The sequence below is a fragment of the Pteropus alecto genome, unplaced genomic scaffold (assembly GCF_000325575.1).
Source record: "Pteropus alecto unplaced genomic scaffold, ASM32557v1 scaffold94, whole genome shotgun sequence".
NCBI classification, from domain to species: domain Eukaryota; kingdom Metazoa; phylum Chordata; class Mammalia; order Chiroptera; family Pteropodidae; genus Pteropus; species Pteropus alecto.
In genome coordinates, this window is record NW_006437736.1 from 3,753,506 (window position 1) to 3,779,056 (window position 25,551).

A 25,551-nucleotide genomic window follows, 5' to 3' on the forward strand; every position below is an offset into this window, starting at 1 on the left:
CGAGAGGCAGGGGTCTAGGGCCGCCCACCGCGAAACCGCCCTCCCGGCCCGCCGCTCAGCTCCGCCGGGGCGCCGCAGGTCCCGGGTCTTTCTGGAGCAGCTCAGGCGCCACAGGATGGATGTGTGGGTTTCGTGCGCTCCGAGATCTTTTTACTTGGGTCTTCGTTTTTCCTGGCTTATAAACATTGGGGTTATTTGAAACTGTCGGTAGATCGTACACGTTATAAAAGTAGAATTTAATCGAAGTTGCTGGTGTTTATATGTTATGCATATTACAGAAATGGATTTCACTCCTGAAAAATGTCTAAAAAACATGAAGTTTCTTAAAATAGCCTACATGGTGTTTTAACAAACATTTACCAAAAGCATTATATCTGGACTCTGGAGCCAAGCCGTTGGGTTTGAATACAAGGCCTGCCCTTTATTAGCCGAGAAACCTTTACCTGCAGCTGTGTTCTCATCTTTGAAATGTGTTGTTGTGATGATTTACTGAGTTTTCTGAATATTGTGTGATTTATGATATCAACTAATTTAATCTTCACATCACCCAGGATGTAGTGTTCCCATTTTCCTGATGCTCAAACACAACTAATGACCAGGAACTAAGTCCAGGCAGCTCACAGTTTTAGCCACTACATTAAGGTGCTTCATGAACTTGGTTTGTCAGTTCCAATTGACAGGCACGGATTTTTGTTCCTCTGTGGACCAAGTTCTTTGCTGGGTGCAGGGGGTAAAGTAGAAGAGCACTCAGACCCTGCCCTCCTGGTGCCTTCAATCTAGTACAGATTGTTCACAGTTGGGCTGCAGGGCACCCATGAATCCTGCCACAATCTTTTGCAAACTGTGGATATGAGTCTTTTTTTTTTTTTGAATGAGAGTCTATGGCTCTCATCAGATGGGTCTGTAATCCAAGGATATGAAGAAACATTTTAGCAGAAGAGCTAGTGTTAGCATAATGCCATTGCGTGAGTGTTTTAAAAAAAAAAAAAAGCCAAAATACTGGTTGAATAAATAACAAACTTAAGGGAGTATAGTGCTACAGTAGGGTCAAGAGCAAGGTGCCATGGAGGAGCACATACTAAAGTCACTTGCCTAGGAATGCCTCCTAGCGTCACCGATGTCAGCCAGGTGAAGGTTAGAGAAGCAATTCATAGAACACAGTGGTGACCAGTCTGTGCCCTCATGGAGGGTGAGACAAAAAACACATGAACAGCTGCAGCTATGACAGGTGGCACAGAGGAGCGGTCCATGATTCCACGAGAGCCTATAATGGGAACAGGAGGCTCCATCTATTCATGGAGGTCATGGAAGTTTCCCCAGGAAAGTGACACTTAACCTCGGAGTTAGGGGCACTTTGAGCCTGGAGAACAGTCCTCAGTCTTCAAAGACCCTGTGGTGGGAACAAGTGGAGCACCAGGGACTGAAAGGAAGCAGGTGGTGGCTCGTGCAGGGAGAGGGGGACGGGAATTTGGGTGGCAACAGAGCCCAGACAAAGAACCCTTGTAGGCCATGGCAAGGTATTTTTATTTTGTTTTAAGTCTTTATCCCAAAGTGCCATTGAAAAGCTTATTGTAGGGAGGTGACAGGATCACATTTTGAGAAGCAGCTGGAGAAGTACCCAAGTGGATTAAGTGAAGCCCTGGACAAGGACAGGATCAGAGGAGAGAGTCTAGAACCGAGCCTTGAAGATGAGCCTCCAAAGGAGACAGATAAAGGAAGGTCCGATATGTAGAAAGGAAGGAGGAGAACTGGGAGAATGGGAAATCCTGCAGGTCAAGTGAGGGAGATTTCACGGAGAAAGTGGTCAACTGCGCCGATACCGCAGAGGTCAAGCGATAGGAACTAAAGCTACTCATTGGCTCTAATCATATGGGAGTTGTTTTTATTGGAAGCCATATAAGTAGGAGGAGAGAAAATGGAGAAAAAGGAGAATTCACAAGAATTAACTGAGGGGAAGAGAAAAATAGGGTTTTAGCTGGAGTGGCAGTGAGAGGAAGAACCACTGAGGTGAGGGTGGGAGCCTCAGAGAGGAGGATACAGATGAAGGAGCGGATACATGAGAAAGAAGGGCTCTGCGGATCCCAGGCCAGAGGGGCTGGGGTTGAGATCAGCGCGCCTTTCTAGAGATTACCAGGATAATGAAAGGTGTTAAGTGCAGGGAAGAGGCTATAGCAGGAGGTTTATGTTTGGTGTGACGAGTTGCTCTCCTTTCTTTGTAGGAGTGGCAAGGGTATTGGTTAAGAGTGAAGGAGGGAATGGGGTTCGGGGGAAGCTGGAGATCCGAGTTGAGAAGATTTGACATAGTTGGTAGGGGATGTGCAAGAGTGAATTGACCAGGTATTGTTTTAGGTTGGAGCCAAGTATGCAGCAAGGCCAGAAAGTAGCCACTTGGCTCATTCAGGGAATTACAAAGTAGTAGGGGAATAAGAATGGAAACTAGCTAGAAACAGAAGCTACATTTACTGTATAACAAAGGAGGCATCACAAATCATGGGGAATGGAAGGATTGTTCAGAAATAGTGTTTGGAGATAGCCAAACTTTGATAAAATCTGTTCAGATTCTTAGCTCGCAGTCAAATTCCAAATGAATTGAAAGAGCTTTTAAAATTCAAGCAAAAATATATAAGGAAATATTGATGAATATTTATCTAATCATCTGATGCTTAAGAGCAGTAGGAATCATGAAGGAAAACTTCCCTGACCCTTTGCCCACTTAAATTAACCACTTTGTTCTGACACATACTATATATATATGAACCTTAAAGACATTCTAAGCCAGAAATAAAGGACAAATATTGTATGACTGCACTTACATGAAGTATTAAGAGTAGGCAAATTCATAGAGAAGAAAATAGAAGTTATAAGGGGCTGAGAGGAGAAAAGAGTAGGGAATTATTGTTTAATGGGTACAGAGTTGGTGTTTGGGATGATGCAAAAGTTCTAGAAATAGTGGTAGCAGTTGTGCAGTATTTTGAATTTAGTTAATGTACACTTAAAATGGTAAATTTTATGTTACATATATCTTGCCACTAAAAAAAAAAGTAACCAGTTTGGTATGCTAAAACTGGAGAAAATATTTACAAAAATAAGATTATCCTTAAAATATTTAAGAGTTTGTATACAAGAAAAGCAGAAAGATTGCCATTTAAAAAGGCAAAAGGCAGTAATAATTCACAAAAGGAAATGAAGATGGTCAAAATAATTTAAGAAATGGTTAGCCTCACTATTAAACTGAAGTTAAGTTAGTGTTATATTCATTTTTCACATATTAAAATTAAAACTGATGACTCACTAATACTGCTTGTGAGAATGTCAATTGAAATAGTTTTTCTGGATAGTAAATCAACAACTTAGCTTTTCAAATGTTCACACATCTCCTCTATAGTAATTCTACTTCTAGGAATTCATCCTAAAGGAAAAAATAGGAAATGTGGACAGATATTCAGCATATACCAAAGAATTACAGAGAGCCCAAATGCTAGAGAACAAATTACAGAATTATAGTAATCCCATATATCATGCACTCATTTAAAATATTTAGAGCGTGTTCGATGCCAAAGATAGGTACAAGTGGATAAAATAAAAGAATAAATTGTATATACGTTGGGTGTTGATTACAGAGGAGTCACAACCCTTGTGCTTTTCACTTTTGCAGTCAACCGTTTGTTCATCCCAGAGAGAATGAGATAGAGCAAGACATAATCAACAGCTTTTATTGTTCAGACAGCTCACCTGAGCACATGATAACTTCACTCCGTAGTAAGCAGGAAATGGGAGTCAGTCCGCATTTCCCTTAGGTTCACTGGGGCAGGAGCCTCATGCCTGTGTTAAGTGTTGAATATTTGATGATCTGTCAATTTTTGTAAGGTGACCCTCACAGCAAGCCAGCTCCTTCATCTGGCGCTTAGCCAACACTGGCGTGTGTTCCTCCTGTTGGTGTCCAGTGTGGGGCCTGCTTAAGAAATTTTCAAGGAAAATTCTGAGTTTTTGTAATTTTCACTTTATTGGCTGAGTTTAGAACCTCGCTCACATATAAGGCAACTTTATATATTTTAAAAGTATAATAAACATGGAATGAAACTGGACTTATATATCAAAATATGAAGTTTTCTGTAGGTGGTAGGATTATGAAAACTTTTTTTCAGTTCCTATACTTCTCAGAATTTGGCAAATTCTCTGTGGTGAGAATGTATTGCTTTTATAAGTAGTTATTTTGGATAGCCAAAGCACTTAAAATGCGATTTTTAGTAATTCTTTGTAAAAAATTTACTTCTGTCTAAAATATAATTTAAAGTCATATTACTATAAGAATTTTAGCTACAGGTCTTTCCTAGTAACAGAAATAAATGGAGGCTCTGTGTGAAGTACCTGACATGCATTTTTAACCCTTGCAATATTCCTGTAAAGTTTACCTGCCGTGCTCTCCATTTTACAGATAGTACTATTGTGATTATAACTAATGTGTATTGAACATGTATGATGAGGCACTGTTTTCATCACGTTTGTTTACTTGTTTAATCTTGAGGCCAATCAACTTTCCCAAGATGATCCCATAAATTAGAGCCAGGACTGCGTGTGGACAGTTTGGCTGCAGAGCCCACACTCCTTCCAGCGTGTGGTACAGATGAGCGGCCCGAGCTTGTGGGCCCCCTTAAACAGTGGTCGCGTGGGGCTCCAGCCTAGATCCGCCTCTGCCCTTCCTCATTGTACCTCCTTCTTTCTGTGAAAATCCATGGTCTTCTTAGAAACTTAAAAAAAATACTTTCATATTTACATCTTGGCTATTAAGGAATCACCTGAAGGAAACTCTGGTTGAACCACGAGAAGTAAAACAGAAGCTATGCCTACAATTATTTTGGACATTTTGGACATCGCAGGCACTAACAATGAGCTGTCACAAATAGTAAACCAAAATGAGAACATCGTTACCTGTTATTTTTTTTCTTTAAAAATAAGCATTTCTTTGGATGAGTTAAGACAGGCTTGAAAGGCGAAGAGTCCTTGGCAAACATGGCAAGAGCATTATTAAGGGCAGGGATCGGAAATCGCTTTTTTCGATTTAACTTCATACCTACAAATTATAAGGGAAGGCTGCTGAAGGAGTTAGATAAATACCTCAGCACTACGCACTTTTGTGGTAGGACCAAAGAAACACTTAACTCTCAGGCACTGAAAGTTAGAACAAACTGGGCATGTTTTCATTACTAGAGACGTAATAGTGCCAAAGGCTGCAATGCATTCGGCACAGTATAACCATCTCTAGGTGCCTAAAGTAAAGCTGTCGAGTGGGGACAGCTGGTAGACTGTTCTCAAAGTCAGTCCCCATTCCACAGCCAACATGATCCCCCATCGGCTCCACTGGGGCAGTCACATGGCATTTCTCATTTTACCTGGCTCAGACTTATTTTAAATAAATTAACTGACAGACTTCCGGTAATAGTTATTCAGCAAAAATGTTTGCTCTAAAATATAAAATTAGAGATGACCCTACTCCCTCTTTCTTGGTAAGTTTTTACTTCAGCTAACCATCACCTTGAGAATGTAAAACCTTAAAAAATGTAAACTGTTAACAAAAAAAACACTATGTATGTAATGTAGACCTAAAGAGAAACATATCAAAGTTGTAGGAGGAGGAATTTGTATCAAAATAATATCCAAGGTCTGTGAATCATTGAACTTTTTGTGGGCTTATTACTGATCTGTAAAATAAAAATAACTACTTCACAAGGTTGTTGCAAAGCTCAAATAGACAATGTATTTATAAAGAGGTATAATTCCTTTAAAAATTAAGAGGATATATGTAATATTCCATGTGAGTAGTTTTCCTAATTTAAATGTCTCTTTTCCATGCTCAGTTACAGCTAAATTTGTGTTTGTGTTCTAGAAGTCAGCACTCCTTATGTTAAAACGTGTATTTTCTTTCTTACAGGCACCATGAATACATTCTGAGTCCCAGGACGGTGGGGAGTAAGCCAGTGGATTGCAGGCATGTTGTGGAAGCTGCTGATGAGATCCCAGCCTTGCAAGCTGTGTTCTTTGAGAAAGGTGCTGTCGGCTCCCAAACACAGACCTATTTTACCATGCTTCACCTACACAACCGATAACCAGTCAAAAAAAGAAAACAAAACAACAGTGGAAAAACTCTATAAATTTTCAGTGGACATCAGAAAAATTCGCAGATTAAAAGAATGGGTACTTTTGGAGGATGAAACCTATGTGGAAGAAATTGCAAGTATTTTACAACAACTAGGTGCCGATGAGACGGCTGTAGCCAGTATTTTGGAACGCTGCCCAGAAGCAGTTGTCTGCACCCCAGCCGCTGTTCACACCCAAAGAGAACTCTGGCAGTCAGTCTGCAAAAGCGAGGAAGAGTTAGTCAAGTTAATAGAACAGTTTCCAGACTCTTTCTTTACTGTTAAACACCAGGAGAACCAGAAGCTGAACATTCAGTTCTTTCAAGAGTTGGGACTCAGAAATGTGATCATCAGCAGATTTTTGACAACTGCATCTAGTATTTTTCATAATCCTGTTGAGAAGAATAAGGAAATGATAAGGATTCTCCAAGAGAATTATCTAAATTTAGGTGGCTCTGAAGCCAACATGAAAGTTTGGCTACTAAAATTATTAAGCCAAAACCCATTTATTTTGTTAAATTCTTCTGCAGCTATAAAGGAAACACTAGAATTTCTCCAGGAGCAGGGTTTCACAAACTTTGAAATTCTCCAACTTCTGTCCAAACTCAAAGGGTTTCTTTTTCAACTTTGCCCAAGAAGTATACAGAACAGTATTTCCTTCTCTAAAAATGCTTTTAAATGCACAGATCATGACCTAAAGCAACTAGTTTTGAAATGCCCTGCCCTTTTATATTATTCTGTTCCCATTTTGGAAGAGAGAATCCAGGGATTACTGAAAGAAGGAATTTCCATAGCTCAGATAAGAGAGACGCCAACGGTTCTTGAATTAACACCGCAGATAGTACAGTACAGAATAAGGAAACTGAATTCCTTAGGCTACAGAATAAAAGATGGACATCTAGCAAATCTACATGGAACGAAAAAAGAGTTTGAGGCTAACTTTGGTAAAATTCAGGCCAAAAAAGGAAGGCCATTATTTAACCCTGTGGCACCATTAAATGTTGAAGAGTAAGGAAGTTGCTTCTTTCTGGCGGTGTAGAGTGAAACAGTGATTCAGGCAGTTTACAGGTACCAGTCATTTTAAGAACCTGCTTAGCTTCTGAATTGTGTGTAAATTACCTCTAAATTATTGGACTCGTTTGCTCTGTTTTAAAATATAAATTGCCATTTTTTAAATAAAATTGGAATTTTGACCTTAAGCCTTTTTTTAAAAAAAACTCTCATACTATTAAATGGCACACCAGTGTGCTATGTCATAATTGAAATCATTTCTAAGAAACTGACAAGTACAGTCCCTTAATTCAGTCTGGATACTTTTTTTTTTCACATAGCACATTTCATCTGGGATGCAGATCCAGACTTCTTCACCACCACCAGCTCTGTAGCATCACTCTACTGAGGTCTGAGTTCTGTAACTTAGTTTTAAGTGAAACATCTGCAGACTTCTAATACATTTTTCAGAGAAAGCTGATTTTATTTCCCGGTTGGAATAAGTGAATATCTTTGAGAACCAAGTATTACTAATCCAAAAAGAACCATTAGAGCTTACTTATATTTAAAATTGACCATTTTATATCTCATGAAACACTTTTATGTGTATTCATTACTTTCCCTAATTTTCAGATGAAGAAACAAGCTTAGAAAGTCCACTTAGCTGCCAAGTGACAGAGCCCAGATTGACCATGGTCTGACTTCTTTTCAAACCTTGTGAGTAGAAAAAGGATTGCTTATGAGTTGGCATAAGAAAACTCACCTCTACCTGACCTTCCAAAAGAGTGAGTACCAGCAAATTTAGGGATTTTAATTAAAACTTCTCTAAAATTCCTTAAATTTGAAATGATTTATTTTATATGCATTTGAAGTAAATGAGGCAGTTTAAAACTTCCTGAAAATCTGTTTGCCTATAGAAGAGATAATGTGTGAGGATCATTATTGATTTTAGTAGCATTTCACATTTCTATTTCTAAATCTTGTTCCAAGATAAACATTATCCAGATAAAGACTGGCTTGCTTTCAGCTGTGGAGTTTGAACTTTGTAACAAATACACAACCAGTTGCCTGACACTCAAATATCTGTGCACTATGCGTACATGGCCATAAGGAAAAAATGATGAAAAATGCAGGCCATGTCTTCAATTCAGCAAAGCCAAGTAACCCTCCCTATCCATATCTATTCAGTTCCTTAGGAGAGTGAAAGAAATCTCTCTGCAGCACCTACTAAGCACCAGCTGAGCACATTGTGCTTTGCAACCGTAAGAATTTGGTACTGTTGTTTACTGTTTGACTGATGAGGGGACTTGAGCACAGTGAGGGTAATTCACTTACCCAGTCACGTGGGAATGTCTTTTCAAGGAAAAGAATGGCAGCCAGTATGGTCGGGGCAAGACTGAGTGTCACGGAGAGTGGTACAAAATGAAAGATGACCATCACAGGTCCATCTGAGGAGCAGGGTCTCATCCTAAGTGTGATGGAAAACCCGTGCAGAAATGTTAGTTTGTGCTTGTTCTGAAATCATCAGCGGTGCTCGCACGCTCAAGTGTCTCTCAGCTTGGAATAGATTATATGGTCACCTTTTAGATGTCAAATAGACAAATGGTGAAGTTGGAGTTGTAAGAAGTCAGGAGTAGAGGTCATCTGCATATCTGCTTATCTGTGGTTATTTAAAACTATGACTCTAGATGAGCTGGCACAGAAACAAAGTCTAGATTTGTAACAGTGACTGGCCAAACCTGGAAAGGGTTGACCAGAGGCAGAAAAAGAGGACAGGAAAAGAGGACATGCCACGGAGGGGTCAACCAAAACAAGTGACCAATGGATTCGGCAAAAAGGAAATCGTTAGTTGGCCCTATCAAGAGTGATTCGGGTGGAATGAGAAAGGTAAGAAGGCAGCCGGAGTGGGTTGAGAGAACACAAGATGAGGAAGGGGCAGAACCTTAAAGTTTTTCAAGAAACTTTGCTGCGAAGGGAAGCAGAAAAATAGACTGTGAGATTAGTTTTCTTTAAGGAGAGCAAATACTAGAACATGTTTATATGCTGATGGATATGACCCAGAAGAGAGAGAGAGACGGATGAGAGATGGAAAACTGCAGTATCAGCATCCTTGAGGAACTGAAGGTGGGCTGACTTTGGTAAGAGCGGAGGTACTAGTCCTGGTCCTTGGAGAGAGGGAACAGAGGCAGGCAGACTGAGAGGATGGCTGGTTGAGAGGCAGGAGAGTCACTGGTTAGAGGAGGACAGTATGGGAGGAGGGGAGAACAATAGGAGGGCTGGAAAGAGGAGATAGGAAATAGTTTCGAGTAATAGGAAAGTGAACATACAAGAGGGAGGGTGTGTGTGTGTGTGTGTGTGTAAAAGAAAGTTCAGCAGAGTTGAATGACCATGTGTGCTTTGTGGCCATTAATTTAAAAAAGAGCCTCATCAGTACAGCAGCGAAATTTAGGTGTGCAGGCAGAAAACCTAGAGGCAGTTACGGTTTTAGAAACACTTGTAACTTACTCTAACTTGAAAAGATTTTTAAAAACCCACATTCATGGTCAAACATGCAGTATATTGACTTTATTTTCCCTTAGATCAAATCCTATTCCATGTTTTCTTTGGTAAGCCTTTGAACTTCTCTGCGTTTTTCTATTTTTTGCATTCTTATTCACGTCTATGAATAAAATTTAAAATATTCAAAATTGACAACGTAGCAGGAGATATTCTTGAGTCAACTTGAGTCAAATTTTATTTCCTGTGTGAAAAAAGGGCTCTAACAAAATCATTTCCTTTAAATAATGTGTATAATTACACTAAATTCATTTCCGTAGCAAAATGTAATTAGCTGCCAAAGTAAACACGATCACCTGGAAGACTCCAATGGGCTCACACTGGTTAGACGGCCTGGTAAATCAAGCACACAGACAGCACTGAACGCCAACACAACAGCGAAGGACTAGTTATCAAGTAGCCCCATTTCTGCTTATGAACATAAGCTGGAAAAGTTGTGACTTACACTAATTCAGAAGTGATATGGGAAGGGAAACTAACACTGAAAGTTAGCCTGTTCCGTATTTGTAAAGAGAATAAAGGTACTTTCCTCATATTGATTAAATCAGATAATGTATGGGTATGGGTATGTAGATGCCAGTAAATATCAATTTTCTACCTTCCTCCACTGGTGCCCATTCCTTTGAGTCATTTCTGTCCAATGAGAGGTGTAAGATGGTTCCAGTTACTTAGCACAGAAGGGGTTGACCAGAGGCAGAAAAAGAGGACAGGAAAAGAGGACATGCCACGGAGGGGTCAACCAAAACAAGTGACCAATGGATTCGGCAAAAAGGAAATCGTTAGTTGGCCCTATCAAGAGTGATTCGGGTGGAATGAGAAAGGTAAGAAGGCAGCCGGAGTGGGTTGAGAGAACACAAGATGAGGAAGGGGCCGAACCTTAAAGTTTTTCAAGACACTTTGCTGCGAAGGGAAGCAGAAAAATAGACTGTGAGATTAATTTTCTTTAAGGAGAGCAAATACTAGAACATGTTTATATGCTGATGGATATGACCCAGAAGAGAGAGAGAGACGGATGAGAGATGGAAAACTGCAGTATCAGCATCCTTGAGGAACTGAAGGTGGGCTGACTTTGGTAAGAGCGGAGGTACTAGTCCTGGTCCTTGGAGAGAGGGAACAGAGGCAGGCAGACTGAGAGGATGGCTGGTTGAGAGGCAGGAGAGTCACTGGTTAGAGGAGGACAGTATGGGAGGAGGGGAGAACAATAGGAGGGCTGGAAAGAGGAGATAGGAAATAGTTTCGAGTAATAGGAAAGTGAACATACAAGAGGGAGGGTGTGTGTGTGTGTGTGTAAAAGAAAGTTCAGCAGAGTTGAATGACCATGTGTGCTTTGTGGCCATTAATTTAAAAAAGAGCCTCATCAGTACAGCAGCGAAATTTAGGTGTGCAGGCAGAAAACCTAGAGGCAGTTACGGTTTTAGAAACACTTGTAACTTACTCTAACTTGAAAAGATTTTTAAAAACCCACATTCATGGTCAAACATGCAGTATATTGACTTTATTTTCCCTTAGATCAAATCCTATTCCATGTTTTCTTTGGTAAGCCTTTGAACTTCTCTGCGTTTTTCTATTTTTTGCATTCTTATTCACGTCTATGAATAAAATTTAAAATATTCAAAATTGACAACGTAGCAGGAGATATTCTTGAGTCAACTTGAGTCAAATTTTATTTCCTGTGTGAAAAAAGGGCTCTAACAAAATCATTTCCTTTAAATAATGTGTATAATTACACTAAATTCATTTCCGTAGCAAAATGTAATTAGCTGCCAAAGTAAACACGATCACCTGGAAGACTCCAATGGGCTCACACTGGTTAGACGGCCTGGTAAATCAAGCACACAGACAGCACTGAACGCCAACAGCAGAATGAAGGACTAGTTATCAAGTAGCCCCATTTCTGCTTATGAACATAAGCTGGAAAAGTTGTGACTTACACTAATTCAGAAGTGATACGGGAAATTCAACTAACACTGAAAGTTAGCCTGTTCCGTATTTGTAAAGAGAATAAAGGTACTTTCCTCATATTGATTAAATCAGATAATGTATGGGTATGGGTATGTAGATGCCAGTAAATATCAATTTTCTACCTTCCTCCACTGGTGCCCATTCCTTTGAGTCATTTCTGTCCAATGAGAGGTGTAAGATGGTTCCAGTTACTTAGCACAGAAGGACGTGCTCCCTATTTTATAACTCGTTCATCAGTTCCCAAGTGTTCAAGTGCACAGGAATCACCTGCAGCAGTTGTGAAAACTCTGCTGTATTGTAGATCAGCAAGTTAGGGTAAAACCTAGAAATCTGCATTTTTTATCAGAGTTGTTTAAAGTGTATTTGTATTTCATTATGGTGTTAGTGTCAAAATTCATATTCAGTATTTTGTTTCTGCATTTACATCTAAAAATTTAAAAACTGGCTATAGTATTTTCTGAACTGCTATGTAAAAATTTTAAGACTACCCTGTTTTAAAATTTCCTTTATTTCCTTAGATCTTTATGAAACATTTCATCTTTTGCAGATCATAGTGCTTTATTAACAGATTCATGTATTCTTTTCCCATTCCTTTAATACAAAAAAAAAATTCAGTCATCAGTTATTTTCATCTGACATTTCACTAAGTGCAGGATTCATAATGTCAACATTATTAGAGCAGTCATCACGTGGGTCACACAAGTTTATCCTCATTGTGCCAAATACCCACTCAAAAGATAAGCTGAATAACAGACGCCTCCAGGTGTGTACAACAACCTTGCTTTTTGAAGTGAACTACTACTGTTTAACAGATCAAACTGCTAATCTACAAAAATAAACTGGAAAAGACTCAAGTGTACAGCTCTACATATCATCAAATGGCAAGTTCATTTCAACAAGAACCTCTATAAGTTAAGTTATACAGTTCTCTGCTATCATTGCAAAAGCTTCTCCTGAACAAAGTTATAGTTTAGAATTTAAAACAAACAAGATAAAATGTACCAGTTGGCTTTTCTGTAGCAGAAATTAATTACAACCATTTTCCTCAAGCAATGTTAAAGATAAGTAAAGTTGAAAATAAATATGCAGGCATACAGTAAATAAAGTCTATATTTAGAAATTCAAGTACGAAGCACAGCAGAGCCTATGACTATAGAAGATAAATTAAAAATATAAACTAGCAATGAAGCAATAATTTCTTTCAAATAGCAGGAAACAAGTTCTCCAATACCATTATTTAGATCATAATTTGTGTTTATCTGTTAATTTTGATTAAAAAAAAAACCCTTTGCTAATTATATTTGACCAGATATACCAACAAATATACCTTAAATCACACAGCATGAAATAAACAGCCTTTAGGTTTCTGATGAACTGAACTCCCTAATGACTTTTCAGTTTTGTATACTGCAGAAAGGTTCAAGAACCTGTTGATCTGCTTAAAATCTGTGCTGGTATTTATGAAAGCTTTTAAGAGTTATGTTCTTATTCACTTGTTAATCTACATTATTAATGTAAAACTCTAACTCATTTACAAATGTGTTTAAGCCTTGGGAGCTGGAGTAGTCTAGTCTAAGTTGTCAGGGATGCTACTTGACTTACTCCTGAGCATCACACCTTTCCTCCCTTCCCTTGTGAGGGAAAAACGTCTGCAGAATGGAGGCAAACATCCAGATTTGAGTATAAAGAAAACTAAGATTTTTCAGGCTTGGATTATAACCTTCAGTTATGAGTAATGCCAAATATATATATGCCACTTTTCAAATTTTTATGAAACTGAATATGAAACAAAAACAAAGATGAGATCCAGCCTAAGTTATAGTCTCTGAGAATGAATGAGACATGATGATGAGATAGGTTAGTAAGACATGACATATCACCCATTATCAGTAATTTCAATTTCCTGCCTGAAGTTGACTTGGAGAATGGTACAAACTCTACAGTTGCTTTAAAGGATGGTAAGATAACATTTTAAAAGCCTATAGACGATTGAAAGCACATATATATTTTTTACATTCAAAACTAATCTATTTCATTCAGTTTAAAAGTCAGCCCCCACATATTTGTGGTTGCTTCTACTGTGTTTTTTAAAAGGGCACTGCTAATTATTTAAGCCATCTTAGAGATAAAATAGGTCTGAAGAATTCTTTTTATATATTGGATGTTCTAGGTAATTCTTAAGAACTTTAAATTATTCCTTTGTTCTTCCTTAATCTGAAACTCTTCCAACATAGCTTCTGATCGGCAAAGAAATGTTCTTTAGGCACTGTGAGGTGTCTTGACAATGGAGCATGAACCCAGGTTGAAGCATACAATTTTGTTATAACTACTGACAGTTAACAAATTAACGAGCACTATCTTATCTGCTGAGAGCAAGAAATGCCTTTACCCAATGACTCCTGAGATTTTTAAGGGGGAAAACTAATTTCACAAACAACTTTTAAGAGAATCCATATATAATTTTAAGAACTGCACATATATAGTGTATTAGGAAAGATGTTTTCTATTGTAAGGCATCGATGATTAAATTAACATAATGCATATCTAACAAAAGATGGTTAACACTCTATCATAAAACCACTTATCTTTTAAACTTCTCTAAGTCCTGCTACTTTTACCAGCTTAAATAAGAAAAGAATGCCTCTTGGCCTAATCAACTATGGTTATAAAAAAACTAAGACATCTGAAACTATTAGGCACATCAAAATTACAGTTTATGTAGTTCAAGGTTCCCTTCTGAAGGGGCAGACGAGTTACCTGGCACATTATACATATGGAACTGTAAAGATCATCCACTAAATTCAACTTTCACATTTTTAGTTAAACTAAAAGACTTATAGTAAATATTCAAATATATCATATCTTCAGTTACAACTGAATAAGTGTAACATTTTACCAGATAAAAAGCTGGAATTTAAGTATGAGAAACCTTCACACACTGTGCTAGTATTGGTCTCTTTTTAGACGAAAGCCAGTCATCAATACTTTCAACACAGCAGCTTAGAAGATAAACGTCCAAAAACAGTTGACTTAGTATTGTAGTCCATAATTTAGCAATTCAATGCCACTGGCATCATAATGCTGTGGAGAGCAAGTGTATCTCCATATTTTAGTCAGATTTATCTTTCTTCTTTCCTGTTAATGGCACTTTGTTTACAACAGCAGACCCAACAGCTGTGACACCTCCAGCCACAGCAGACATGCCCCCTTTCACCAGCCCTATTCCCACTGAAGGCACAGTTGTAACAGCTGTTTTGGTCACCTCCAGACTTTTTCCACCAATCCAAGCCACACCACCAATGGTGGCACCAACAGCTCCTTTAGTAACACTGAAGATACCCCCGGTCACACGGGACAACATGCCGGGTTGTTGCTGTGGGTGATCTTTCATTGAACCTAATGAGAGAAAATACCATGAGACAGTTAAATGTAAGTTTTTATGAGAATAGCACAAATCATTACTTCCTAACAATCAGGAGGCTGTTCTGACAAGGTTAACCACATAAATATAAATTTTTCATATTCGGCAATGGCTAAATTTATAAAAACCAATTTTTTAACTGAAATTATTTGAGTAATAAGCATAGTTAATATAAATTTTAAAAGAGCTGAAATAAATGACAGTATCATAAGCATTTAAATATAGTTATTCCCCCCTTATCTGTAGTTTCACTTAAGTAGTTTGTTACCCACAGTCAACCAGTCTGTATTAAATGGAAAATTCCAGAAATAAACAATTCATAAGCTTTAAATTGTGTGCCTTTCAGAGTAGCATAATGAAATCTTGCGCTGTCCCCCTCCATGGGGCCCAGGGGATGAGGCATCCCAATGTCCAACATACCCCCATTGGATAAACAGTACAATATATTTTGAAAGGAACCACATTCACATAATTTCTATTATAGTATACTGTTATAATTGTTGCATTTAGTATTAGTTATTCTTGTTAATCTCTTACTGTGCCTAATTTATAAATTGAGTTTTATCATAGGTATATATATAGGAAAAAACAGTATATGTAGGGTTCAGGACTATCCAAGGTTTCAGGCATCCACTAGGGGTTTTGAATGTATCCTCTGCAGATAAAAGGAACTACTACATTATTTATAAAATCATGATGGAAAGGATTACATAATTTGTAATTCTTTTGTAATCAAGGTCAGGAACTAACACTAAGGGGGAAAATCCTGATTCGAGGATAAAACATAATTACTTCATGCTGAACACCTCAGGTAGAATTATCATGCTATGCCAAATTTAGTGCACGTGCATTTAATGAGGACAATTTTTCTTGGTCAAATCAGATAAATATTAATGCTATTCATATCTTTAATTACAGTGTGCCCTTAAATTACCCCTGTATAAATTATCTATTCTGCACACTACTTTTGTGTAGCAGGTTGCCATACACAACCATTCCTGAGGCTCATTCTCTTCTTCGACAGTCATGCTTCCGGACAGCCTTTATCTCGTTCCTGATGACTTTCTCACAAAGCCCTTATTAACTTTCTCTTTGAACCCTAATTTTTCAAAACTCTAGGGTTCTAGTCCTAAAACATAAAGCAAAAAAAACAGGTGAGCTAATAATTTTCTGGGCTATTCCTCCATCAAACTGAGACTAATCAGCTTGGTCACTTTCATTCTTTTTTTAGGCTTAAGTATGAACTTTTCATTGTGTTTATTTTCCTAACAATTTCAGGTTTGTCTACCAACACAGGAAATATAAGAAGAAAGTTTCAGACAGTGGGTAACAACTGGAAAGAAAATACAATATGTAGCACTTGAAGTTCACCCCTAGCCTCTTCTCAGAGGTATCCTAGTCTCTCTGCTACTCCAGTCTGGTCTCTCAGCCACTTCATCCCTTATTCTCCAATTTGATTCTCTTTCTTACCTATTATGATTGTCCTGTACAAACATGCAGTTGTCCAAGGACATCACTATTTGAATTAAGTGTAATGATTTACACCAAAATCATAAATAAAAAATGCCTATAGGCATCTTCTGTATATAGTCAGGACATTTAGCTGTTAAGTGTTTCCAAGGATTTCTTAAGTAAGGGTAAGAATAAAATGATTCACGATATCACAATTTTCAAACTAAAAGAGAATCTGAATTAAGTGGACCATAAGACCATGTGTAATACAGGAAGAGAGCTACCAATTATAATATAATGAAATAATAGGAGTTTAACAACAAATATCAAATGCCTCGAGTTTTTTTATACAACATCAAAACTAAACATAGTCCATCTTCCTCTACACCCCACTCCCACTCTTTCTTTACAAATGAAAGGATATTCTTACTTGTGAAAAAGTTTTAAAATAGAGTAAAATTAGATCTTATATAATAAAACAGTTACATCATGTCCCCATTCACCAATATCTGTTTTCTTTTTAGATGCTAAAAAGGTTTTCATCTTCAATTACGTCTGGAACATATTTACTGACAAAGTAAACAAGTTATGTTACTTTAAATTTAATAAAAACAATCAGACCTTTAATTCACTAGGATTTTTTTTCCCATTCTTAGTGTTACAGATGCATACTTACCTTCTGGTGGTTCATCACTAAGGTAAGATGGGATTTCTTGCTGATTTTTATCTGCTTGGTTCATGATCTGCTAAAAAACAGACATACACATTATACTTTAATCTCAACACAAGACTAAATCTTATCACATGCTCAATTAAGACTTGAAATCAAGTTTATTCAGATCGACAGTTTAAAACACTCACCACAAGCCTATTTCATCTTGTCTCTCTCCTTTGTGGTATTTAAGAAATACTTTCAATTACACTAGTGGACAGAATATTGACTTAACTGTAATTTATTTCACAACAGACTTATACTATGACTAAAAAGATGTGTTCAATGTGAAAAGATTTCTTTAAAAAATGACATCCTTTTTATACATAGATGACACCATCAATCTGAATCACTGAGATGGATTTTGATTACATTTTTACTGTTGTTTTTAGAGCTCTTATAAATAAGAAGCGAAAGAATTCAAAATCTTCTATGAAAAAATATATATACTATGATAACCTCTAGTACAAGTAGGAACCAAAGAAATAAAACTATGTTGGGATGAAGAAAAACTTTTCCCAATTTCCTTTACTATTTTAAAATATTTGTTTCTGTAGTCACTTGACTAAGTAAAGATTAAAACAAGTCAAGACTGGTTTTAAATGTGTTCTTAGCCAGAAAACAAGGGTTGTGGTCCCAACAGTCAATTAAGTATTTTCTAGTCATAAAACCAAGGAGCCTAAATTATTGTATCTGTGCATAAATTAAAAGGATATTGTGAAATCCTGCCATTTGTGACAACACGGATGAAACTTGTGGGCATTATGCTAAGTGAAATGAGTCAAAGAAAGGCAAATACTGTATGATCTCACATGTGGAACCTAAAAAAGCTGAACATATAGAAACAAAGTATAGATTGGTGGTTGCTAGGGGCTGAGGGTTGGGGAATGGGAGAAATGGAGAGATGTTGGTCAAAGGATACAGACTTCCAGTTATGAGTAAGTTCTGGAGATCTAATGTACCACATGGTGACTATAGTCAACAATACTCTGTTGTATACTTGAAAGTTGCTAAAAGAGATCAAAATGTTTTCACCATAACAACAAAAAAAGGTTAATTATGAGGGGTGTATATGTGTATCAAACCAGTACATTGTACACCTTATTCTTATACAATGCTATATGACAATTATATCTCAATTAAGCTGGGGTGGGGGGTGGGCGGGAGACTATTGTGAAAACTAACAATGTACTTCAATACATTGATTAATTAACAAATATTGATTGAGCACCTACTATGGGCCAGGTAATGTTTTAGGTGAATGAGATGATATAGCAGTGATCAATACAGACCAAAAAATCTCTGCCATCATGAATATCCCATAGTGCCTAGGGCGGAAGACAATAAATAATATACAAAGAATATACTGTATGTCAGATGGTATTCAATGCCACGGAGAAAAAGGGATGGAGGGGGAAAGGATGTGATATTTTATTTTATTTATATTTTTAACGCCTACAGCACCTGGTATTCCTAGGTGGTCTCCCAAACAAGTACTGACCAGGCCCAACCCTGCTTTGCTTCCAAGATCAGACTAGATCGAGCATGTTCAGGGTGGCATGCTGTAGACAGGATGTGATAATTTGAATAGCGTAGTCTGTTAAGACCTTATTGTGGTGACACACGAAAGGAGGTCAGAATATACGATATTTGAGTGAAGAGCCCTAAAGGCAGAAAAAATATCGAGAGCAAAGGTCCTGAGGTAGGAGTTTACCAGGACCAGCAAGAAGGAACAGCCAGAAAAGTATGGCAAGGGCTGCATCAAAGCACGGTAGGAGAGGAGGTCAAAGAGTGAGGTCTGGACTGCACAGGCCCTAAACAGGCCCTGGGGGTGGTTAGCTTTTAACTGAGTGAGATGGAGAGCCAGTGGAAGGCACTTAACGGAGGGGTGGTAAGTTATGATTTATACTTTTAAAAGATCATTCTCACTGTTGTGGGGAGAATAATAGGAGAGCAAGAAGAGGCGGAAAGACCTGTCAGGAGACTTAGCATAATGTTTTCAAGGTTCATACATATTATAGCATGTTTCAGAAAAAAGTGGTTAATTTTAAGTGGTCAAAGGAAGGTCAGGGAAGTTTCTCTTTCCTTAATGATTCCTACTGCTTTTAAAGCACCAGATTAGATTTCCTTTTATATTTCCTTTTCCTTTTATATTTCAAGGATCAAGGCAAGAAATGGTGGTGGTGGAAGAGGCTGTAGTTGTGAGATGTAGGATTTTTCAAAGGTAATTTTAACTTCATGCAATTCAATTTGCAGTGCCTTTAAAACCTAAATTTGTATAAGATGAGATTTCACTGTACCCCACAGAATCCAGCAGCTCATGTCAAGTGCTTAAATATCTTTTAGTTGCTCTAGTGAAAACTCTGATCAGGCCACTTATCAAGAGCACCTAATTGTATGCTGGACTGGTTTGTGAATTTAGCACATCATTCCCATAAACATTTAAGATTTAAAAAGTAATAGTAAAGACATATAATCTCTGGCGGGGGAAAAAATCAGCTGCTGCATTACTGGGAGGAGTTCTTGACTAACTTGCCTTAATTTTAAAACTCCCTTAAACCAGTATGTTAAATTTATTTCCATTCTTATTTATATTTCCTTAATTTGTCATCATGGTAAGATTCTGGAATCAGAGAGCCTGAGTCTGAATCTCAACTTGACCATTACCTGTATGGCTGAGAACAAATAACTTCTTCAGACCCTTGCTGTTCAGGAAATATAATATAGAAATTAAAGATCTTTTAGCCCTAATTCTAAGATGAGAATACTATTGAACAAATTCAAAACCAAACATGCAGAAATTTCTGGTAGAATGTGTGTGTCCCTTCCTAAGGAATAACTATTTTAAAGCTACTTTCTTCCCCACTAGACTCTCAAGTCCTAGGAGACACTTTGTCTAGCTTGTTCATCACTGTAATCCCAGCATCTATATACCCTACACATACAAATCCAGGAGATCACCTGGCTGATGATCAGTAATCAGTAGGTGCTACCATACCCTGTAAGAAACATGGGAAAATTATATACATCTTACATATTTTAGCTGCAGTTTAAGAACAAGTGTGGTAGCAACTGAATACATTTCAAAACTGCCTTTCTGTATATATCTCACAAATCCCTACTAAGAGTCTTACTTTTTCCTAATATAGATCTTTTTTTAAAAAAATATTAATATTCCACAAATATCTATCTTGTAATTAAAAAAACCCACCACTTAAAAGATTAGAGCTGCTTTATACAATAGCATAAAAGAGATATGCAAATTCATCTAAATAATATGAATTGACATTACCCTTCTGTAGGTAGGCAATGAGGAGCCATTGTCAGACCTGTGCTTTAAGAAGCTAAACTGAAGCAAAAAAAGATAGCAGGACAGAGATTAAATACAGTAAGTGGCTACTTTAGTAATCCAGTGAGATGGAGTAACAGTCTGAACTCTCCCCAGTTTTTCCCATCTAAATAAAGGTTTGGGCCAAAAACCTAGGAGTCACCCTTGATTTCCATTTTTTTTTACGTTCTCATGCGACATCGGTATATTGTTGCCTAAATAAATCCAGACTACTACTACCTCTTATCACCTCTACTGCTACCACTCTCAGTTAAGCCATCACAATCTCTTAACTTGGACTACAAAATCTCTTAACTGGCTTCTAAACTAACACAGTTGGAGGCTAGACCTTTTAGTCTAGCCATGCCACACTTTGCTTACACCCCTCCCAATGCTTCCTATTTTCTCAGAATAAAATCTAGAGTCCATACCTTTGCCTTTGAGGCCTGACATCTAATGCTCTGATACCAGAATGGCATCTCCTACTGTTCTGCCTCTTGTTCATTCCACTTTAGCTTCCTTGCTCACCTTCTCCTAAAAGGCTCTGCCCCAAAATATGTACATTGTTTGCTTCTTTACTTCCTTCAGGTCTTTGTACAAATGTCTCCTTAATAGAGGTCTTCCTTGATCATCTTAGAATAGATAAGCATCCTCCTACTCCTCTCCCTATCATTTTCACCTAACCCTGATCTATTTTCTTAACTGCTCTTGTCATTTAACATATGTATCTCTTTACTTTGTGTCTCTCTCAGTTAGAATGTAAGCTCCATGAAAACAAGGCTTGGTTTTGTTCATTGTTCAAGCCCTAGAGCCATAATCAATGCCTAATGCATGGTAGACACTCAAATACTTAATTTTTTTGTGTGAAGTAGAACATACCTTGGGTATTAAAGTGAGATAAAATGACAATATACGATGTAAAACTCCTGGTATGAGCAACTAAACAGAGATGATGATGAAGACAAGGGACAAAAGGGGAGAAACCATTTACTTCTGACAGAAGACGAAGAACTTTAACAAATTAATTTTATTGTGGTAAAAACGTAACATGAGATCTACCTTCTAACAAACAAGTGTACATTATTGCTGACTATAGGTACAATGAAAAAACTTGTTTTTGAACAGCTGTATTTAGGATGCCTTCAGGACATCCACAGATGTTTACTGGGCAACTGGATTTAAGGGGCCTGAAACTCAGCATGAAGTCTGAATTAGAGTTGAGGATCTGAAAGTGGTTTGAAGTGATAGCTGAAGCTGTTGGGGAGAAGGTAATATGATCAACGAAAAGAGTGATTAAGAGAAGCAGACTGATAATTGGATTGCTCATATTGAAGAGGTTAAGTGAAAGCCAACAAAAACAGACAAAAGATACCTAAAAATGAACAGTCAAATGCATACAGCCTCATGGAAGGTAAGAGGTGAATTTTTAAGCTTCCTCAAGACACACACAATGCAGATATTAAAATAATTTATGAAAATCAAATACTATTGGGAAATGCTAATGTTATATTTATAGAATATAAAAGGCATATATTGCTATGATCCAACTTTTTAAAAAATGCACATAAAAAAGACTGGAAGGAAGTACACCAAAGTGCTAACAAGTCTGTCAAGAAGCGGGTTGAGAAAAAAATTACACACACACACACACACACACACACACACACACACAGAATTTCTGTATGTAGAGAGAAATACATATTTAACATCTATATCTGAATTTTCTACTATAAACAGGTATTGCTTTTATAATTAAAGAAAAATACACATTTTTAAGTCTTGGAAATCAGTGATAGACATAAAGGATATTTTAAAAGATTATGCAGTTCATCTGCCTAGTTATTCTAGGTTTGCATCCTCGAATCAAGTTGGTCATCTAAGAAACCATGTACTTGAATCATAAAATGCTGACTTGAAGAAAATGACATCACTAAGTTTTACTCACAGTTACATCCTTGAGAAGGAAACCCTGACAAACAGCCTTATGCAAGCACTACATTAACTGTACCACACTGTTAAGGAATTACCAACACTACATCACACGATAACTTTGACATGGAGCTCTACAGAAGAAATTTCTTTAGAGGTATTCAGAAAGCCCTGTTTCCCCAAAAATATTTAGCATGTTTTCGTCTCTGAGATCTGTGTACTTTCCTATTTAAAAGATACAAAGATGTGATGTCTCCCTTTCCCTTTGGCTTCTAGGAAGCTTACAGCTAAAACTGCTCCTCCACTAGGGAAGTTCCTGTGACCTGCACAGTTGTGCCCTATTCCCCCTACCCCCAAACTTCACATGTCCTCGAGACCTCCATTCTTATTGCTGTTTTCCCTGATCTGCAATTTAAATATTTTATTTATATTCTTGCCATTTTGTTAGTATGTTTTTTGCTGTAAGCTGACACACAGTGGAATAAATGAGATAAAAAATAGCATTTGTATACACATTAATTTTAAGCATCACAAGAAAAGTTACATACTTATATATGGCTCAAATTCTGGTTAAAAAAAACTTTAAGCTAGAATCATGCTTTTCAAATGTACTTATTTAAGAGTAGGCAATAAAGAGTATGCCGGGGCTTCGAGAACCACAGGAGACACAATGATGCATGCATTTTACTACACAATAATTTAAAATGCTATTTTGTTTTTAAATATACACTAATTAAAAAGTTAAAAGTGCTTGGAAATTTTTTAAGATTACTAGACTTTCAAGAAATTTCATTCTTGCTTGGAGCTTATTCAGGGTATACTCTCAAATTTACCAGCTCTCTTCCCAGCACAACTATATTCCTACCTCCCCCATGAATTTACTCTGCTTTTAACTTAGGAGTAGTTTTGGTAGAAGAGTTTGAAATATAGGAATCTAGATACTATTATATGGAAATATCCAGAGTTACATTTAATATTGCTGGCAGTAAAACAAAATCTGCAGTCCTGCCAGGCCAGAAGCTTGGCCACCTAGACCAGAGGAACTTGCTATTAGAGGCTCTGAAAGCCCTAAGAGGCCACATTGTTTTGTATGCATTTTTTTTTTGTTTGAGTTTCTTGTACATTACTGGTATTAACAGCAAGTATGTAGTATGAAAATTGCTCTAGAACTCTTAGGGTAATAAAAATTGTGTAAAAGCCATGAATATTTGGAATATATATGTATTTTTTCTGAACTCCCAATTTGATCATAAGACACCAAGTTACCATAAAGGATTTTTACTAAAATCCTTAACTATCTATAAGGCCATCTGTACTTCTTTCTCACATAAACCATTCCTAACCTCTCCACTCATATATATGTGTCAAACTTTTGGTGATATTACCTCATTCTGGGTATTATCACCTTGTCGCTAAGATAATCTATGAGTAAAATTTAAAAGTACACATGTGGAAACAAATAACAGCTGACAGTAAAAGTGTCAATATGACTACTTTTAAATGTTATCCTTACACAAAATTATTAAATTCTATGTAAACTATCTGCCTTAACCTCACTGAGTCATTACTTCAACATACATTTGGGTCTCTACTGTGTGCCAGGCACCCTGTGAGGCACTAAAGATTTCAGTGTGATTAAGGACACACAGGACTACTCTAAACCAGAATTTACAATCCAGTTTGGATACACTTATCACTTTAGTTTCATTCAAAAACCAAAAAAATATCTTCTCTCTAGGAACTCATGATACATAAAAGTTCCTATTAAAAAGTGTACTTTCCTAAGGAAGGCAAAGACAGAAAACAGCCTTGAGATCAGAACAAATAATTTAACTTATTCTATGGATAACTCAGTTTTACCATCTGGTCTTGACATGTGAACGAATTATACCAACTAAAACTGATTATAAATGTGTGCTTTTTTAAAGAAACTGAAATGTGGAAGACTTGTTTGCTAGAGACTGCATTTCATCAGCAGTAACTAAGCATGTTAGGCCAGCAAGAAATGATTCTTGTCCAGTATAATAGTACCATAGAAATAGCAGCTGGCAAATATGTTGAGCAAGGACTAATAACACCATTCCTTACAGGAAATTTTCTCCAATAATAGAAATAAGTAAAAAAAATATGTCTCTTAGGAAGCTTTTTTTATAAGGAAAACAGATAAATCAATGTTTTTTGTGGATATCTGTAACACTTTACATACATATAAAGTTTTCATTATTAATGGAAATCTGAAAATAGTACACAAATTTGTCTATGGCTAAACACCCTTCTGTGTACCAAAGGAAGTTAAATAGCACTAACAAGTTGTATAAAGCCTACTATAAGTACAGTGCACCACAATTTACCTTCAAAGCTGCTTCGAAAACCTGTTATTAAACTAAGTGCTAATTTCCCTATAAGAAAAAGACTATAAATGAATTAGCTAAATACTCCTACATATTCTTTATGTAGGAACTTTGCCAAATCCTCACTCCAGTGTAAGAGTGAGTTCTTTGCCAAATAACTACAAGGAATTTCAAAAATACATTTATACAGAGTTTTAACATACATATACCAACAAACAGTGTATAGTAAAACACCAGCTTACTGTTTTTAGGCTTCTCTAGTTAACCAACTATCCTCAACAGGCTGCTTTTAAAGATGGCCCTTGCCCATTAAATCAACAGCAAATAGACTACTTTTCCTGCATTGAATCTTGGCAGGAAAGAAAAAATAATCTGCCAGTAAAACCTGTGACACCTAGTGACAAGTAACAACTAACAGAATCAAAATGGCAATTTTTAAGTGTTGCCCTTAAATGAAACATTAAACAGAATTACAGTACACTATTAAACCAGATAACCAGTACACCAGTCTAAATTATTACCTCATTAGCTCAACAGATATTTGTGTCCCCACTATGTGTCAGACACTGTATTAGGCACTGAGGTTTCAGCCCAAGCAAGCATGTAAAGGCTCTACTCTTAAGGTGTTTATATATAATCCAGTGAGATATTTTCAGGAAGTACCAAAACAGACAATACTCAATGACTGAAACAAAGGTAAAGATTTCCCTGGAGAA

General features: G+C 37.1%; 2 protein-coding genes and 1 pseudogene across 3 annotated transcripts in view; 1 reads left to right on the forward strand and 2 right to left on the reverse strand.

The window, feature by feature from the left end:
- MTERF2 (mitochondrial transcription termination factor 2) overlaps positions 1 to 9,815 on the forward strand; it is a 10,110-nt gene extending 295 nt beyond the window's left edge. The window contains exon 2 of the mRNA XM_006914513.3: positions 5,930 to 9,815. Coding sequence (XP_006914575.1) covers positions 5,989 to 7,146 — 1,158 coding nt within the window. The 5' untranslated portion in view covers positions 5,930 to 5,988 and the 3' untranslated portion in view covers positions 7,147 to 9,815. The remainder of the gene's footprint in view (positions 1 to 5,929) is intronic.
- A 2,316-nt stretch (positions 9,816 to 12,131) lies between these two features.
- Positions 12,132 to 25,551, reverse strand: part of TMEM263 (transmembrane protein 263) — a 14,991-nt gene continuing 1,571 nt past the window's right edge. Inside the window, exons 2-3 of one of the 2 annotated variants that reach the window (XM_006914514.3) lie at positions 17,192 to 17,258; positions 12,132 to 15,038 (exon numbers count right to left, since the gene is read on the reverse strand). In XM_006914514.3, the coding sequence (XP_006914576.1) occupies positions 14,752 to 15,038; positions 17,192 to 17,255 (351 nt within the window). In that variant the 5' untranslated portion in view covers positions 17,256 to 17,258 and the 3' untranslated portion in view covers positions 12,132 to 14,751. Of the gene's footprint in view, positions 15,039 to 17,191; positions 17,262 to 25,551 lie in introns of both variants that reach the window. The other variant, XM_006914515.3, reaches the window with a different exon arrangement.
- LOC112481925 lies at positions 18,680 to 18,797 on the reverse strand (annotated as a pseudogene).